The 17,406-nt window shown below is 36.3% G+C and overlaps 1 protein-coding gene across 7 annotated transcripts in view; it reads left to right on the forward strand.

The window, feature by feature from the left end:
* Positions 1–16,843, forward strand: part of PAPOLA (poly(A) polymerase alpha) — a 43,679-nt gene extending 26,836 nt beyond the window's left edge. For 3 of the 7 annotated variants that reach the window (XM_041402314.1, XM_041401974.1, XM_041402479.1), the window contains 9 exons: positions 777–896; positions 2,363–2,472; positions 5,211–5,332; positions 6,333–6,475; positions 7,791–7,891; positions 10,367–10,587; positions 10,961–11,026; positions 12,635–12,709; positions 14,663–16,843. In XM_041402314.1, the coding sequence (XP_041258248.1) occupies positions 777–896; positions 2,363–2,472; positions 5,211–5,332; positions 6,333–6,475; positions 7,791–7,891; positions 10,367–10,587; positions 10,961–11,026; positions 12,635–12,709; positions 14,663–14,758 (1,054 nt within the window). In that variant the 3' untranslated portion in view covers positions 14,759–16,843. Of the gene's footprint in view, positions 1–776; positions 897–2,362; positions 2,473–5,210; positions 5,333–6,332; positions 6,476–7,790; positions 7,892–10,366; positions 10,588–10,960; positions 11,027–12,634; positions 12,710–13,452; positions 13,474–14,662 lie in introns of those variants that run through there. The other 4 variants (XM_041402144.1, XM_041402230.1, XM_041402056.1 and 1 more) reach the window with 4 other exon arrangements.
* The last annotated feature ends 563 nt before the right edge of the window (positions 16,844–17,406 follow it).

Below are 17,406 nucleotides of genomic sequence, written 5' to 3' on the forward strand. Positions count from 1 at the left end.
GTGAGTACTCCTTGAGATTTAAACAAAAAATAAAAACACCACCCCCACCCCCCCCAAAACAAAAGCAGCACCTCCCTTCCCCTCCACGGTCAACCTTGGACAGGGAGTATCTAGTGTATCAGGTGTCTTCTTAATGAATGAAAGTGGAGCTTCAGTGTTTCAAAATTAAATGGATAAAGATTGTAGAGTTCTAAAAAAAAAAAAACCAGTAAAAATAAAAAACTGGGGAGTGAAGGCTGTTGCTTGAATTTTTCCTTAACAGGAGTGTCAGGCTTACTTTAAAATGCCATGTGCATTTTTTTTTTCAAAAGCATTGTCAGGAGGTATGGTTTCAGGCACTTGAAATGCTGTTTCTCAAAACAAAAATTCCCCTTTCCCATGTTTCTGCTCTTTTATTAGTGAAATTTTAAGACTGGCAAGTATTGGGAATTATTTAACCTCTTAAATTTATCATCTGAAGCCAAAAGAATATTGGATAAATATGTGGCAGCTCTTCCTAACTGCCTTTTACTTGATGTGTAATGTCTTGTATTTAATTCCATTTGTAAAATCAGGCTGCAGAGAGAGCTGCAGGGCATTCTTAAGCTTCCCTTGTCAGCTTTTGTAATGCCTTAACTGAAATTATTGATCTGAATTAATCTGACATGCACTAATTCATTAGTAGTCTCAAGTATTAGTATAAGGAGAATGTTGAGGATTTTATCCTGATACGTGATGTTAGAGACTTCTATTATTTTCTGTTAATGAGATCTTGTTAATAAATGACATTTATACAGGGTGGGCTTGGTGGAATCAAAAATCCGTATTCTAGTTGGAAACCTGGAGAAGAATGAATTCATTACACTGGCTCATGTGAATCCACAGTCATTCCCAGCACCCAAGGAGAATCCTGACAAGTAAGCAAACCCATTATCTTCAATTAGTATGGAGAAACTAACTTAACTAAAACACAATTTCATTAATAAATAAATGGACATTTTTATAGAATCTTAAAAGGATTAATTTTTAATGACAGCACCTAAAGGCAAACAAATGATGCTCAACTCTTCTTAAGTAATATTTAAAATAGTTACTATTGAAATTAGATACTCTTTAAATCTGTGTAAGAATGTCTCTAAATCAGAAAATGAAGGGAAATATATTTTTTGTTAATAACTGTATTAATTGCATAATTTCCTGCCAACCTGTAAACTTTACTGCTATTTCATTGATGCTGTTTTAATTGTGAGGAAGCACGGCGAATCTGAGAGAACATCAGGCACTGTAGAATAGACCTCTTGAGTAACTAAGTTCATTTCATGTTATAAAACTTAGCAATTGGGATGAATATCATTGAAATCACAATGGTTGTGGTTAAAATTTGTCAGGTTGTGGAAAGATTGGAGAGAGTATCAAGTGCTTCGGATTGTTGAGGATTTTAAATGTTTTTTTGACTCCTTCCTCCCCCACTCTAAACAGCTATTGCAGGTGTGTGGGGGCTGAAAACTCTTTTCAGACTTTATTTCAAGACAGCATTGTAATTAGTATGTTAGGAATCATATTTTTGTGTGAAGTACGAGAATGGGGGAGCAATTTGTTTTTACTGGGATACATGAATAGCGTTGTTACCCTTGCACAGGGCCTTTTCCACACGTGAACTGCTTCAAGTACAGTATGGGGCTACATTTTTTAAAAGAGGTTATAGAATTGTTACACGTGTGTTCCAAGTAAAATTGGACAAAAGCAGGCAGTGCTTCCTCAGCACCAGTTTAGTGGGTGGATATAGCTACAACTGCCTGCATAATCCGAGGCTCCAATTAGCTGTTATTTCAGGGGACTTGATTCAGGAAATACTTCCAGCAAAGGTTGTCTTCCCAGTGCATACAAAGGACATTCTTTCACCATCCCATGTGAAGGGGAGCTGTCAAAGGGAGGGTTTTAACTGAAACCTGCAGTTTATGTTCAGTTACAGCTAAGAAATTTGAGCATTGAAGACACGTTCAGGTTGCAAAATGGAAGTTGCTTAATTGTATAATAGGTTCTAATTACTTTCAATGCATTTATAGTTGCTATGTCTAGTTGAGAGTTGGTTATTCTCATGCTAGGAGCTACATGAGAGTATGTATATGGGAACAGAGTTGAATGGAGTAATCTGCTGATAATCTTAGTTCATTTGCTGGAGGTAGATGTGTAGTGCTTAATGACTTTTATATTGTGAATGAAAAAGGAGTATTGTTAGTCAACTTGGTTTTTGCCTTTCTATGTCCAGTTTCTTATTGCTGCTAGAGCTAGAAAGTACAACTGTTGTCTGTTGCAGCAAATAACTTATTAAGCTATTTAATTCTGTCAGTATTACATGGCTGTTTTGTATAAAATTTTCCAGGGAAGAGTACCGTACAATGTGGGTGATTGGATTGGTGTTTAAGAAAACTGAAAACTCTGAAAATCTAAGTGTTGATCTTACTTACGACATTCAGTCTTTTACGGACACAGGTGAGTTTTGCGTTCTAGGTGTTCTGGTATTAATAAACTTTTTGAAGTTACTGACTTTGCTCAAAATGTAGTCTGTATTCATAATGCTCATAGTAGTAGTAGAATTGTATCTACACAGAGGGTTTCAGCTGGGGAGGTAGGGGTTTTGTTTCATGAAACACATTTTCAATGAGTTTCAATGTTCCTAAATCTAGTTAGGATTTAGACTAATCACTTTAGACTAATCTCATTAAAAGTGAGAAAAATTATACATAAATCTGCAGATCTCACTAAAAGTGTGGTACACTATTTTGTAATCTTTATTAAATAGTTGAATTGGTTATCGTATACAAGCTAGCCCGCTTAACCTCAAAAATTTTGAGTATAGTTTAAATATTTTTGCTACTTGGTGAAACTAAATTTATCAGTGGAGTAACAACATATCTTTTATTCCATGGTGTTTCATACTAGATAATGGATTCAGTAATCTTTACTTTCATGTCTGACACTCAGTGGAAGAGAGCTTTTTGACTTTCTGATGTTTACTTTTTGATACACAGAAATAACTTAGTACACACAGGCAATTTTGTAAGCAAAGAATTGGTAGCAGCTGCAGAGTGTGACGCCAGAGTGTCAGGAACAGTAGCTTTGACAAATTTATCTAATAGATTTACAGGGTTTTTTTTTTTTGTTTTTTTTGGTTTTTTTGGGTTTTTTTTTTTTTTTTTTTTTTTTTTTTTTTTTTTTTTTTTTTTTTTTTAATTTTAAACAAGCAACAGTTGAGGCTCAAATATTCTGTGTTTACAGTGCTGAAGGAGTAGGTTCAAGTGTTACCTAATGCAGCCTTGGTCTCTGGATTTCTAAGACTCAGTCTGAGGAAGCAAGGGAATTGAACACCTTGGCCCTCCTTCCACCTCACACCCTTGAATGCAGTAAACATATAGGCATATTTATAAATCATGACAAGGTTTCAAAGTTGTTTATTGTCATATATATATATAGCTGCAGAGGGGCATCTCTTTCTTAAGAGCTGAAATATTTATTGTAATTATTAGTGATGAAGGTGAAATTGTAGCAACTGTAGGAACATCATTCTAATTTTTGAGAAGATAATACATTGGCTGCTGCTTTGAAAGAGGGAAGGAATTCAGAAGTTAGTTTCTCATGTCTTTCATTGTTTATAAACAGATATTTAAGTAGTATACTGGTCAGATTTTTGGTGTGAAAAGACTAAAACTTGCACTTACAATTTTTGATGTGCTTTATTTGCACTATATTCCTGAAGTTTGTCTAAATAGATGCACTTATAAGTGGAGTAGCATTTCGTCAAGATCCTTACAAACTGTGATGCACAGTTTTCGATTTGTGAACATCCTTCAGAAGTAACAATCTAGTAAACTATTTATGTTTGTGTGTTGTGGGTTTTTTGGTAATCTGAAACTAGTGTGAGCATGTCTTCATTGTTTGTAATTCAGCCTAAAGACTTCTTTGCCCTGTCTTTTGGAATAGATCCTAAGATTTTATTAAAAGTAACTAACTATTTTCCAGGATAAAGAACAGCTTGCTTTTTAGTGGGAGCAAGGGGAGGAAGAGAGACATGTAGAGTGATCTAGGTTTTCAGTGTATGGAAACCTTGATAAGTTCTAATGTCAGGAATATGGAATGCTTCAACAGTGTCTGGTTTCATTGAGCATGCTTCTACCTTAGCTGTAGCCAATATAGCTTTTTACAGAGAGGCCTTATGAGCTTCTTCAATACCAAGTAGTAGTGCAGTATTTGCTTTAATACTCAGTATTCATTGAGCTCTTTGTGTGCCTCTCTCTTAACACCTTTTTAATTACCTGTTCACAGCCTATTCAATGAGATTGCTTAATGTTTGTAGAATAGACAGTGAATCAGAGAGATACCTCTTGAGTTTTTGTATTTAAGAGCTACAGAACAATTTTTTTATTCATACATTTGTCCCAGCTTTTGTTCAGTGTTGAGGAGATAGTGTGAAAGAACAACCTTCTCATTTTTACCTGGCTTTACTTGAACCCAGCATGCTGGGCTCCAGCGCAGTTCTTGTACTAGCACTTGCCATGGTGACTTTCCAGAAGCAGGTGTTCCAAGGTGAAGAGAAATATCTTCTCATACTAGACAAAACTAAAAGAAGCAAATACCAACCAAACAAAACCACCAAGATGACCATACAAAATTAAAAAAACGCTAAAAAACAGAGCAACAAAAAAGCTCAAGAAAACAGAAAAAATCTAAACATAAATTACTTCTGTATAAAAATTCAGTGATGCGTTGAGTTGCCAGAGTAATTTTAATACATTAGGTGGCAAATGAGCACTTAACTCCTGAATTAAAACCCACTTGGTGAAGGAGCTGCATAAATAAAATCACCTGCAAAGAAAATAATTGTATGAAAATGCTGTAATTCTTATGAGGAAATTTTATTTCCATCTTTAGTCCTTTTGAGATGAAGTTTGCTTCAGAGCTCTTACAGTTAAAACTTGTTGAAAATACAGAGAACCGTGTGCTTGCAAGACATGTTTCTTGAAAACCAGGTCACCTGTTTCCAAACTATGTTCGTGTTTGTACTATCAGTGCTGGCATGGTAGGCAGTTCCCTTTCTTCCTCCAGAACAAGGAAACATTATTCTTGTTCTTGAGGATAATAAGTGCTCTGAAATGCAAATTCTTTCTGCCTGGGCAAGTAAGTGGACTTTGCAAAATGCTTCAGTATGTCTTAATGTTATTCTAATTGTGTAGTTTATAGGCAAGCAATAAACAGCAAGATGTTTGAGATGGATATGAAGATTGCTGCAAGGCATGTGAAACGTAAGCAACTTCACCAACTGCTACCAAATCATGTGCTTCAGAAAAAGAAAAAGGTAAACTTCTCTAATATATGAGAGCAATGAAAATGCTATTGCTCTCAAATTTTTGATTTTTTGGTTTACTGATTTAGGTTTACTTAGATTTTTAGGTTTACAAATCAAGGAATTAAAATCACATTTTGAGATCCTAATTTTACCTGCAAATGATCTCATTTGAGTGTAGCAGTATTACTAGATGCACTGAATATAATACTAGATTTCTCAGAGTATCAGCAGTGTGGGTGGTGTCGTCTTGTCTGGCTGGATAGTTTACCTGTGGTCATATATGAGAATGATAGCATTAGTTTTTAATTAAGATGTTGTGCTGAATTGTTGTTTAATTTTAGTCAAGTCAGTAAGAAGGGGTGAAACTTTGAATTGAACAATTCAGTCTGTTTCACAATCCCTACTGCTTTGTATTAGCATAATCTGAAGGTTTGCTTGGATTTTTTAATAGCTAAACCACTGCTACATATTCTAAGTATAGCTGAATAACATGCCTTATTTCTATGGCTGTTTTATATTGAATGCTGTTTTAAGGACTAGGAAGTCTTTATTGACACCAAGTGTAGATCTGTTTCAGAGAACAATGTAAGTATGAAGTAATATGTCACTTAAAGTAGTAGTACTATATCAGGAAAGGGTTTTTCTTTTCCACAGACTAAGTTCAAATCCTCTTTAAATTCTTTTTGTGTACATTAGTTTGTTTTGATGTACATCACTTACTTTGAAGTATTTCTAAGTCCACAAAACCAAAGAAATTTGAAATAAAGCTGAAAATATAATCATTAAGTACAGTAACTGTTTTTGAATGTGGTTGGTTCAGACAAATCTGTACCAGAGCTGTGAACATGAAAATGTCAGTGCTTGTAGTGAGAGGATAGTGGATTATTTACATGTAAAAGGATTTGAAAACTGTCCATTTAAGTTTGCATTTTTAAATAACTTGAATTTCTGATGATTTTCAAACTTGTATTTAGACTAACAGAATTTTCCTTTGCCTTGTGGGTTGCAGCACTCGACAGAAGGGATCAGGTTGACAGCTCTGAATGACAGCAGCCTAGACTTGTCTATGGACAGTGATAACAGCACGTCTGTGCCTTCGCCTACCAGTGCTATGAAGACAAGTCCGTTGAACAGTTCTGGAAGTTCTCAGGGGTAATGGAGACTTTGAGTCTTGTTGCTGCTCTGTCTTCCTGAATTACTTGTGTTAAACACATGGCAAATACTGCACACATGTGATACCACCGTTACCGTGGTGGGAATGTTCCAAATTGGATGGAGATTGTGAACACTCTTATTCCAGTTCGAGTACTGTAGCAAAATTTGGGGGATAGGGAGCATGGTGCTGGACTTGAGATGAGGAATTATAAAGTTGGGTAAAAATGCTTAGAAGAACATGATGATAGAAAAACTTGGGCCCTGCAGTAGGAGGCAGTGAGAAGTAGTGAGCAGATAGTTGTGAGGGTGAGGGAGTATTTTGTGAGTTTTGGATCCAAGTGTAAGACAGTAGAGAGGTTTAGATTTTCTGTCTGGGAAATCAGTAGTGCTCTTGCTGTTAGTGATGGTACCTATGCAAATTAAGCATAGGAACATAATTTCCCACTAGTTTCAAATTGTACATGTTAAAGTTTACTTAATACTAACTTTCTTTAAGTCTTTTCCTACCTTAACTCCAGTTTACTGTACTTAAGCGAGTGTACTCTCTTTTTTCAAGGGTCTCATGTTCATCTCTTTAATACACATAAGTTATCATCAATCTCCCACAGTTCAGCAGTATTGCACATCTGTTGTGGGATGTGTGTAGGATGAAATACTTAGTCCTTTTGACAAGAGTTCTTTTAGTTAGTCTTCCTTCGTAAATGGTTAACAGTAGTTGATACCACTATCTGCGCTATTGAAATATATCTGTCTTACCTAGGATGTCACAAGTGAAGTGGAAATTGCCCTTGGCTGATTTTAGACACACACTGCTTCCCAGTATCTTGATGATGGAAAAGGGATCATTTTTGTGATTGGTCACTTGAAGCCCCGGGCCGTTTTTCTGATGATTTTAGTCTGAAATTGTCATTGTAACAGTGTGTGTAAATTAAAACCAAACTTTTTATTCTGGTCCTGCTACAGTGATTTATTTTTCATCCTTCAGTAAACAGTTGCTGTGTTTTCCCATACTCATTATTTGGGTGGGCACTGCCTGAATTTTTGCCTGTCTTTTAAATACAGCCTTTTTCTGGTCTCAAAACTGTTATTGAGTGATTTAAATTCAATATTTGAAATAGCTTCCATTGCTTTTGTTCGATAGTAGATTGCCAATGCTCACTTTTACCTTTTTACTGGCATAAGTTCTGCTCTGTAATGTAGGTAAAATACCAGCTGTGTTTACTGGTCACACATACGATGTGATGAAAGGCAGATCATGTAACATCATAGCTTTACTAATGTCTTCAGCATTTCATAATTTTTCTCTTTTTAGCAGAAGCAGTCCTGCGCCAGCTGTAACAGCAGCATCTGTGACCAACACACAGGCTTCTGAAGTCACTGTGCCACAAATAAATTCCAGTGAAAGCTCAGGGGGTAAGGAAAATGGCGTAGCATATTGTTTCTGTTGAATTTTTGGTAATGTTTATAAGGCAGTTTTTCTTCCAGCTTGAGTCTTCTAGTCTTTGCATAACACATGCTCTAATGTGTTCTTCATACACATAGTTCAGTAATTTCTTAAAGATTCAGAAGATCACAGAGGAATATTTGCTGTGATATTTACTTGTTTTATTCTTAGAGGTTTATATTTGCCATTCACAATAGCAGTAGTGTTCCAATGACCTAATGCAGATCTGTAGTTTGGTTAGCTAAATGAGGAAAACATTATCTAAAGCTGGAAGAACAATTTTTATATTTATTTTTAATTCATTTTGTAGTTAAACTCAAGGTGGTTCTGTACTGTTTGTATGTAGTCTGTCCTCCCATGTTCCCGCTCCTTGTGCTTCATGAAATTGATTCTAGGAATGCAGAAGACTCAGATGTAAGCAGCAACACATGTTCCTTACTGATGTCTGTTCAGATATGTCCCACTGTATGTGCTGACTTTATCCTCCGTTTTCTGCAAGAAAAAGTACACTTTACTTAAAAATAATTTCAAAATTTCATTCTTAAGTCAAAGAATAAAAGCATCTGGTGAAAATACTTCCTTAGAATCAGCTACTCTTCTTTTTTGATGGAGCTTTAGTGTACAAGGAGCAAGTCAGAAATAGATGGAAAAGGGGAGTGACTGGTTAGTCTTTCAGAATGAAATCTCTCATTCACTCTTGACGTGTGGCATGGTTTAGTCTTACTTCTCTCTGATTTTTATCGTGTCACAGGTGCTTCACTGTGAGTAAGTTTGTCCATGAGCAGTAAATGGAGCTTAAATGGCGTGACTGGTTTTTGGATTTGGAAGCATATCAGAAGTTGTTCATTCTTATATTTTGGTTAATCAAAATGTTAATCACCTGATAGTTGTTAATGAAAAATTTCCTCAATGTATTTTTTCTCATCCTGGAGCATCTCCCTATGTGCGCTTATTGGTTTGAGGTAGGCAATTGATGAGATAGAGCTTTGTCATATGGAGCATTTTTCAAAAGGATGTATATAATATCAATTCTTTATCTGATGCTCTGTGATGACTTCATATTTGTCACTGGATAAGCTAAGGCTGAGAAATGATAAACTTAATTCCGGAGTGAAAAAGGGAGTATCAGATTGCTCTTGGATTTGATTTAATGCAGTCTTGGCAATGCATATATATAGCTGAGTACAGAAGCAGTAGAATTTCCTTAGGTACACAAATACTACAGCTGTATTATACAGAGCTCTGTCTGGGCTCATATAGCCTGCCTTAAGCAGGGTTAATTAGGCTAAGCAGAGTGTCATTGCCATGGCTACCCTATGTCTGGTACAGGAATTCTTTCTCAGAATCATGTGTTAAGGGCTTGGAATGGACCTAAAAGACGATCTAATCCCAACCCCTTCTGCAATGGGCAGGGACACTTCCCACTGGACCAGCTTGTTCAAGGTCTGAACTGACCTGGCTTTGAACACTCTCAGGGTCAGGGCATCCAAAACCTCCTTGGACAACCTGTTCCAGTGTCGCAGTACCTCACACTAAAGAATTTCTTCAAATACCTAACCCAGATTTCCCTTCCTTCAGTTTGTGCCCATTGCTCTTTGTCCTGTCACTACAGTTCCTGACAAAGAACCCCTCTTTGGCTTCACTGTAGGCCCCTTCTGGTGCTGGAAGGTTGCTGTGAGTTTTCCATGCAGCCTTCTCTTCTTCAGGCTGACCAGCCCAGTTTTCTCAGCCTGTCTTTGGAGGGGAGGTGCTCCAGTCCTCTTATCAACTTCATGGCCTCCTCTGGACTTGCTCCAACAGTTCCATGTCCTTCTTATGTTGGGGACACCAGAACTGTACACAGCACTCCAGGTGGGGTCTCACAAGAGCAGGGTAGAAGGGAAAAGTCCCCTCCCTCAACCTGCTGCCCACACTCCTTTGGCTGCAGCCCAGGGCACGTTTGGCTTTCTGGGCTGTGAGCACATTTGCCAGCTCACGTTGAGTTTTTCATCAACCACTGCCCCCAAGTCTTTGTCCTCAGGGCTGCTCTCAGTCACTTCTCTGCCCAGCCTGTGGGTGTGCCTGGGTTTGCCACAACCCAGCCATAGGACCTTGCACTTGCCCTATTGAACTTCAAGAGGTTTGCATTGACCCACCTGTCCAGCCTGTCCAGGTCCCTCTGGATGGCATCCTGTCCCTCCAGTGTGTCAGCTGCACCACACAGCCTGGTGTCACCAGTGAACTTGCTGAGGGTGCACTCAAGCTCAAGAATGAGCTTGAAATTAAACTGTGCATTGTATGCACGCTTGTTGTTCCAAACATGATGCTACACCATTAACTGTACCACTTCCTTGATGGCTGCTTGATGTCAGGGGTTTTGATTACAGACCAAAAATACCAGTGATTGAGCTAAAATGATTGTGTCGATTCATCTTGTTCAAGGTCTTTAAATTATTTGTCCATAGGTACTTCAAATGAAAGCATTCCTCAAACTGCCACACAACCAGCCATTTCTCCACCACCAAAGCCTACCATCTCTAGAATTGTTCCCTCAGCGTATCTATTAAATCCATCACCAAGAAGTTCAGGAAATGTTGCAACAAAAATGCCTAGCCCTGTCGCAGCAGTGAAAAGGACATCTTCTCCCCATAAAGAAGAATCTCCTAAGAAAATTAAAATTGAAGAGGTATTTGAGATTTTGAGATCATACCATAGCAATGTTCAAAACTTTGAATATTCATTTCACCCAGAGTGCTGATTCGCACATTCCAAGTTTCAGATATTTCCTACTCTGACTGCATTGCTGCTTGATGTTTTCAGCTTGCCAAGGTGTTAGTATTTTTATTTTGTTGATATTCATTATGTGACACATGTACTGCATTAGCACAAGTGCTTAGAATCTGGATTCTTATCTTAAAAATAATTATTTTGGTAAGCCTATAATATGCTAAGTCTTCCAACTAATTCTGTCCTTTTAAACACTTTGACCTTATTTTCTTGTTGATTTTTTTAAAAACATGATTTTATGATTTGTAATAGTTTCTGTGTTTGCTTTTCAGCAGGATGAAATAAGTGAAGATACTAGCTGTATAGATTTGAATGAACATGAAAAAATGGAAACTAAGGTATGTATCCCTAGACTGTATAATTTTGTATATATTATTTGGGAAAATTACTGTGCTTCTCTCTAGGAATGACTAAAAGTGTGTCTATATATAGATTCTCCAGTAAGGATATCAAAAGTATATCTTATTGTTTTAATGTTTGTCAGTATTGATGGAGTCAATGGCCTGCTGCCATGATAAGTTGAGCCCAAATCCATACTCTCATAGCACTGTCATTTCTTTGCTGGTCATTCATGTGGGATTAAGCATGGTAAAAAAAAATTAGTCATGATATTTATATTTCAGTTTGTTAAATTAGATTAAGGATGTGTCAATATGCCATGTTTTTCCTGCATCCCAAACCTGATGTATGTTAATTAGTGGAAGAACAATTGTCCTCAGTATTCCATTTGGACTTTGCATGTTGGGCTGAGCATCCTAAAGCAAGCCACCTTGTTCAGTTTTTAGATAGACCTTTCAAGTGATAGTAAGTACATCTTCTGTGCAAGTGAAATTATTGTGTGAAGTTACAGCATACTGTTTGGGGACTTAGGAGATTCATTGTGCCTCTCCAGTATCTTGTAATTAGCAGACAATTTTTCTGCCTTAGTAGTGAACAGAAAGGGTGACAGACTCTTTTGAGCCTTATGATAGCAGCTCTCCAGTTGGAGTTTTGCAGATTTTATGGGGCACATTCTGTTGTCTCTGGAATACTCTGGAAGTTATGCTTATGCATAAATGTAAGTTCTTTGGTTTATAGCTTCAATGGCCATAAGCAAGAAGTTGTATCTTGTTAGGCAGTCACCTTGCAATGTCTCTGAACTTAAGATAGGTGAAGGCAGAAATACATGTAAGCACTTAATCCTCACTTCAAAAATAGATCCACTGAATACAGATAATTATAAAAGACATAGGTAAGCCTGTTAGTTTTTATTGGCAGTCTCCTGTAAGTCTTTTTCCTTAATATTTAGGGAAGGAAATGGTGGAATTAAATTTCTTAAATTATCATAAACACAGGTTTTCATCTATTGGAATGCATTCCTTTTTTTAGGGTGTGTTGATGATACAATTTGAGCTAGCAGACAGTTTTTATTAAAATGAGAATGTGCCATTGTCCTGCTTTAGTCCTGTAGTCCCACTGTTTCACCTGCAAATCAGTCTCTGACACTCATCTATTCATTCAGAAAGCTGATTCAACCCGCTAAAGCAGCAGGAAAACTTTACTGGCAGAATGGCAAATGCTGTGGAAAAGCTGTTGAATTTTTAAACAAATTCTGTAGCTTTTCACATGATCTTCCTTGATAATACACTTTTTGTCTTTAGTGAGTTGAATGACATGCAATGTTTTGCCATAGGAGTCTGTATAAAAGGTGTTAATTGGTTAAACAAGTGACAGCTGATACGTTACATAGCTTGTGTTGATGTCAAATCCCTAATAAGTGAAACATTCTCCAGTGTGGTGATTCCTTCCTAAAAGGAAGAGTGTCAACGCAGCAAGCATCAATGCTTGCATTTTTCTTTTGCTATATATGCACAGTGGAAATAATTCTGGAGTGCTGGGTGTTCTATATAAGTAGCTCATTGGAAGTGTTGTAACTGTGGTTATGCTTTTCTTTTGTTTTTTTTCAGGAGCAAATTGAGACAGAAGTGAATGTTAATTCTCAAACAGAAACTCTTCAGACAACTTCTCTGCAAGCTCCTCAGGTACTGTTTTTAAAAGCAATACTGCCATGTAATGTGTTTATGTGCTAATCTGTGGTGAAAGAATTGAAACTGAAATGAGTCCAGATGTTAAAAATAAATGTATAATTTTAAATATAAATCAATTTTATGGTAAGCTACCTGTTGTTACTGTCAATTTTTGTGGTTTAGATGGTCATTGATCTTACTGAATGTGCATTGTAGCCAAACATGTATGGCTTGCCATATTAACTGACCGAAGCTGGATTCGCTCTTCTGAATTGTGCCTTCAAAGTAAAGGGCTCAGTTTATTCCTTTGTGCTTTGCACATCCCAGAATAATCCTTTCTAACAAGGAAACAAATGCTTTAAATAGCTGCTGCTCAAAGATATCCAGGTAGAGGTTGAGGATGTTTGAAATGTAACTTCAGATTCTAATATTTGGTACAAGAGACAAGTTGTAAGTTTGTCACTCCTTAGCCAGCTGGTGTTAGCAGTGTTAACACTGTTTTCAAAACAGTAAGAATTCTCTACCTTGCACTTAAGTTTTTGTTTCTAGTATTGTAACAACTTTCAGAGAGCACCTTTGTTTTTTACTAGCATTTTTAAACTTCTCTTAGTGCTCTTCTGATCAAAGTATCACTATCAAGCACTTTATGCACACTTGAATTATTAAAGTATGTGTAGTGAACGTGTTGTTTGAAAATAGAGATTGTTGCAATAGTAATAATGGTATTTCTTACTGGACATTTTGAACTGTATGAGCAGTACTGAATAAAGATAGCAAATTGTTGGCAAAAACTGTAGACGCTACATGGACTTCCTAAACTGCTTCGGGGAAGTTTTTAGATCATTTAGTAAGTACACCAATTTTATTTTGTCTGTTGTTGTGGGGGATTATGTAAAGCTTTGTAGCCTTTTTACAGATTGTATGGTTGTTACTTTAGCAAAAGTAATCCGGAAACTACAAAGGATGGTGAGCCTCCTCTGTCATTTTTCAGTGTTCTTGTTGGCTTTGTTTAAAACAGTGCCCATGTTGCAGAAAATAGAAACATGGCAAACTGCAGATGAGTACCAACTAGGGGGTTGGTTACTTGGGGCAGGGGTGATGCAAAGCCCAGAGCTATTTTGTCCTGGGTCCCTGCTACTTTGTGCAGTAACACATCAGTCAATGTTAACTTGACTGATTTATTTTTAATAAAGCAGCAATTAAGAGCAGTCATTTTAATGCAGTTTTCCCTGTGGATCAAAGATACCTTATATAAATTTTGAACATTTATAATGTAAGAAAACATTTTATGATAAATGGTGTGAAGTATTGCATAATAACTGGGTTATTGGGATGGCAAATAATGTGCCACAGTGGAAATGAAAATACTTAAAAAAAAAAAACCCACCCCAAATTTAGAGGCCTGTACAGCAAGTGAGAAATTCATGAACTTCATTGGATCTTGGGTGTTTGTAACTTTTTTTTCATGTAAATCTCAACCAATATGAAAAATTGGAAATTTGATTGTAGAGTTTTTTAACAGTCTGGAATGTATGAAGACACACACTTCGGGTTGGGAACTGTTTTTCATCACTCATCTGTAAGGAGAGAGACTTAACACTGAATTGTTAAGAGGTGTTTTTAAATACTGAACATGTAGACCAGATAGTTGATGTTACTGGTCAAGCATCCTTATTATATGGATGTTTTACTATAATACAGGTTATTAGTAGGTCCAGCTTTATCTGCAGCACTAGCTAATTTCTTGGCAGTTCTCAAAAAAAGAAAAGGACACAAACATTCTTCTAGAAATTTTCCTTATTAAGGACTCTGTAGGCAAAGGAAATACCTGCATCTCTCTTTATAATCTTCATGTATTCCTTAGAAGTCTTCTAAAGATGTTTGTTTTGAAAGTTAATGCCAATTACTACAATATTTTCTTCTTGTATTTACAAAGTTAAAATACAACCAAACTTCTTTTCTTTTCAGAAAACACCCAGTACAGACCTTTCAGATATCCCTGCTCTTCCTGCAAATCCTATTCCTGTTATCAAGAATTCAATAAAATTGAGATTGAACCGGTAAAAACCACCTCAGGGGTCCATAAACAGTATCTGCCAACTCAACCTGTTGTCTTCTAATGCTAGAAAAAAAAAGAGAACGGAGGGTGCAAGACTAGAAAATAATCGCAAATGGATTTAGGTATATGTTGTGCACTTCCCTTTCTGGACTAAAGTCGCCACTTGATTGGAAGTCCAGGTTAGTATGTGAAGCCAGGAGTACAATTAATGTGTTAGCAACAGTTACATTAAATATTTCGAAGGATTACTGCCTTTAAAAACATGAACACTATTTGTAGCCATATTTGACATTCTGATTGAATTTGTTTGATGCATTGTTTCAAAATTGAGATAAAACTGGCATAAGAATCCCTTAAATGCACTTTTATGTACTTTTCTATTGGAGTATGACTAATTTTAGATCTTTAGCTGATAAAATTTCATTTTATTGAAGAGTCTCTTCAATAGTAGTAATTTGCAAATTGGATGACATTCTATGATATACTATACATTGAAAACAAAGTGTATAGTATATTTAGTTCAACTGCCATCAAGCAGCAGTAAGTCTTTAAAATGTAATGTCAAATCTTGGGGTCATAAGACGTAAGTTGAGGAAGTAATTGGGAAGTTTTGGTATTGGTGGGACATGATTAAGGTGTGGTCTACTTTTATTTATAGGATTCTTTTAAGGTGCATACAGATCAGCAATCAAATAGTAAATAAACTTTCTTTTGAGCTAACTGAACTCCTTATTCCCTTTTTTTAATCCCTTTATTTCTTGGGAAAATATTTTGCATTTACTTTTGGGTTTTTTTTTTTTTTCCCCCCCCGAATTATTTTTTCCGCTTGTATGCACCATATAGAACAATAGTTATTTATACAAAATAAAAAGAAGCCATGTACTCATTTGGGTTCCCCCCCTGCCCCTTACCTAGTTGTAATACCTTGTGGGCCTCTAGGCACAAATTCAGAATTTGTCCCATGACTAAACTCTTAAGTAAATATTGTGTGCCTGTGAAATACACCACCTGTCTTGATGGCCTTTGAATCACTAAATATGATTTTTGTACACTCCATAAAGGTCCCGTATGCATTAAAAAGCTTAAAATTTTAAATAAAGGCAAAAAGATTTTTCCCTAAGAATTTTAACCTTTTTATTTTTAGATAGTTAATCACAAGTAGTTTTACATACTGAACAACACCAAATTTTTAAAAATCATATTTCTAGTAAGCACTTGACATCTAGTAAGCTCTCTTGCTCCTATTTTTTGTTCTTGTAGTCCTATCAAAAAAGTAACAGCTTTTTCTTTTGAAAGAACTGAAGCTCTCATGGCAAAGAACAGTATTTGAGGAACATGAGGGATACCAACAGTAATACCAGATGTAGATAACAAACTTCATGTTACTATTACTTAAGTCTGAAATATGTGGGATGTCAAATCATACTTCCCATACTTTGATTAGCATGTTTTATGAACTCCCTTCTCCCATTGTGCTCCATCCTATTACACATGCATCTTTCATGTTACAACTTAAATTACTTACACTCTTCCCCTTATCCTTCTAAATTAATTCTCCAAAGTCAGAGTGTAGCTTATCTTTTACTTAGGCTGTGCAGTAACTGAAGGTTTTTTTTTTTTTGCCATTTGTCTAAGATGTCTAGTATACAATATTTCTCTTTTCCTTGCCCTGTGCAGCCTGCTGTCGTCCACCCCCCAAAGAAGGTTATATCTTAACAGTTGAAGTGTACAAGCTGTCTGTGTATTTTGTGTAGCTATGGAGTTTAGATCGAAATTGCCAGGCACAAATTTAGTCTTGTCATTTTGTTTACACATCGGAAAATCTTTTTTGTTTTATTAAACGTTTCATGTAACTGCACCCAAGTTTTGCCAAGCTGGAAACTTGGAACCTTTCTGTATAGTGACTTTTTAATTCTAGTTTTCATAACCTGGAGATCAGACTGTTGCTTTCGCATGATGTACGTAGTGTCTCATGACTGGAGTTTGCTTTGTTTTATAGTATCTGTACTCCTTGTATTTTTCAAGAGCTATTTTGTAAACAGATGATGTATTTCTCCATTGAAAACACAATAAAAAACAGCACAATCCCATGGTTGTCTAATTTTTCTGACTGTACTAAATTGGTTTTACTTTTCTTAATTCTTACTTAGCTCTTAAATTTTCTGCTAAGGCAGAATATGGTATGGCCTAAAGGAAATAGAGTAGATAATGCTTATTTAGAGAGCATTCATTTATGTGTGCTATAAGAAGTGGAAATAACACTCAGAAGGATGTTGGGTTCTAGCTATTCAAGGGAAAGATTGTGAATTGTGCAGTGTTTTGGTGGGGGCAGAGTCAACAAAAACACACAAAACATTTAAGGGCATCCGTTCCATCTCTTCATCCTAAATTCTTAAAAGTGGACAAAACTAGAAGAAACACGTGCCTAAACAATTTGGGGCTACACTATTTTTGGCAATTGTTTGAGCTTCATTTTTTAAAAACATTGGCTGTAAGAGTTTTGGCACCTCAGGCTTTTCTTGCAAGTGCCTATTCCTTATGTCAGCAGATGGCACTATTTCTCTTCCTCTTAAGTAGTTTAAGCATGTCCTGAAATAAAAGTAAAAATTGCAGGTAGCTGTGCATCACTTGATTGATCTTTGTATCAGCATGA

The sequence above is a fragment of the Onychostruthus taczanowskii genome, unplaced genomic scaffold (assembly GCF_017590055.1).
Source record: "Onychostruthus taczanowskii isolate IOZ18803 unplaced genomic scaffold, ASM1759005v1 scaffold1, whole genome shotgun sequence".
NCBI lineage: Eukaryota > Metazoa > Chordata > Aves > Passeriformes > Passeridae > Onychostruthus > Onychostruthus taczanowskii.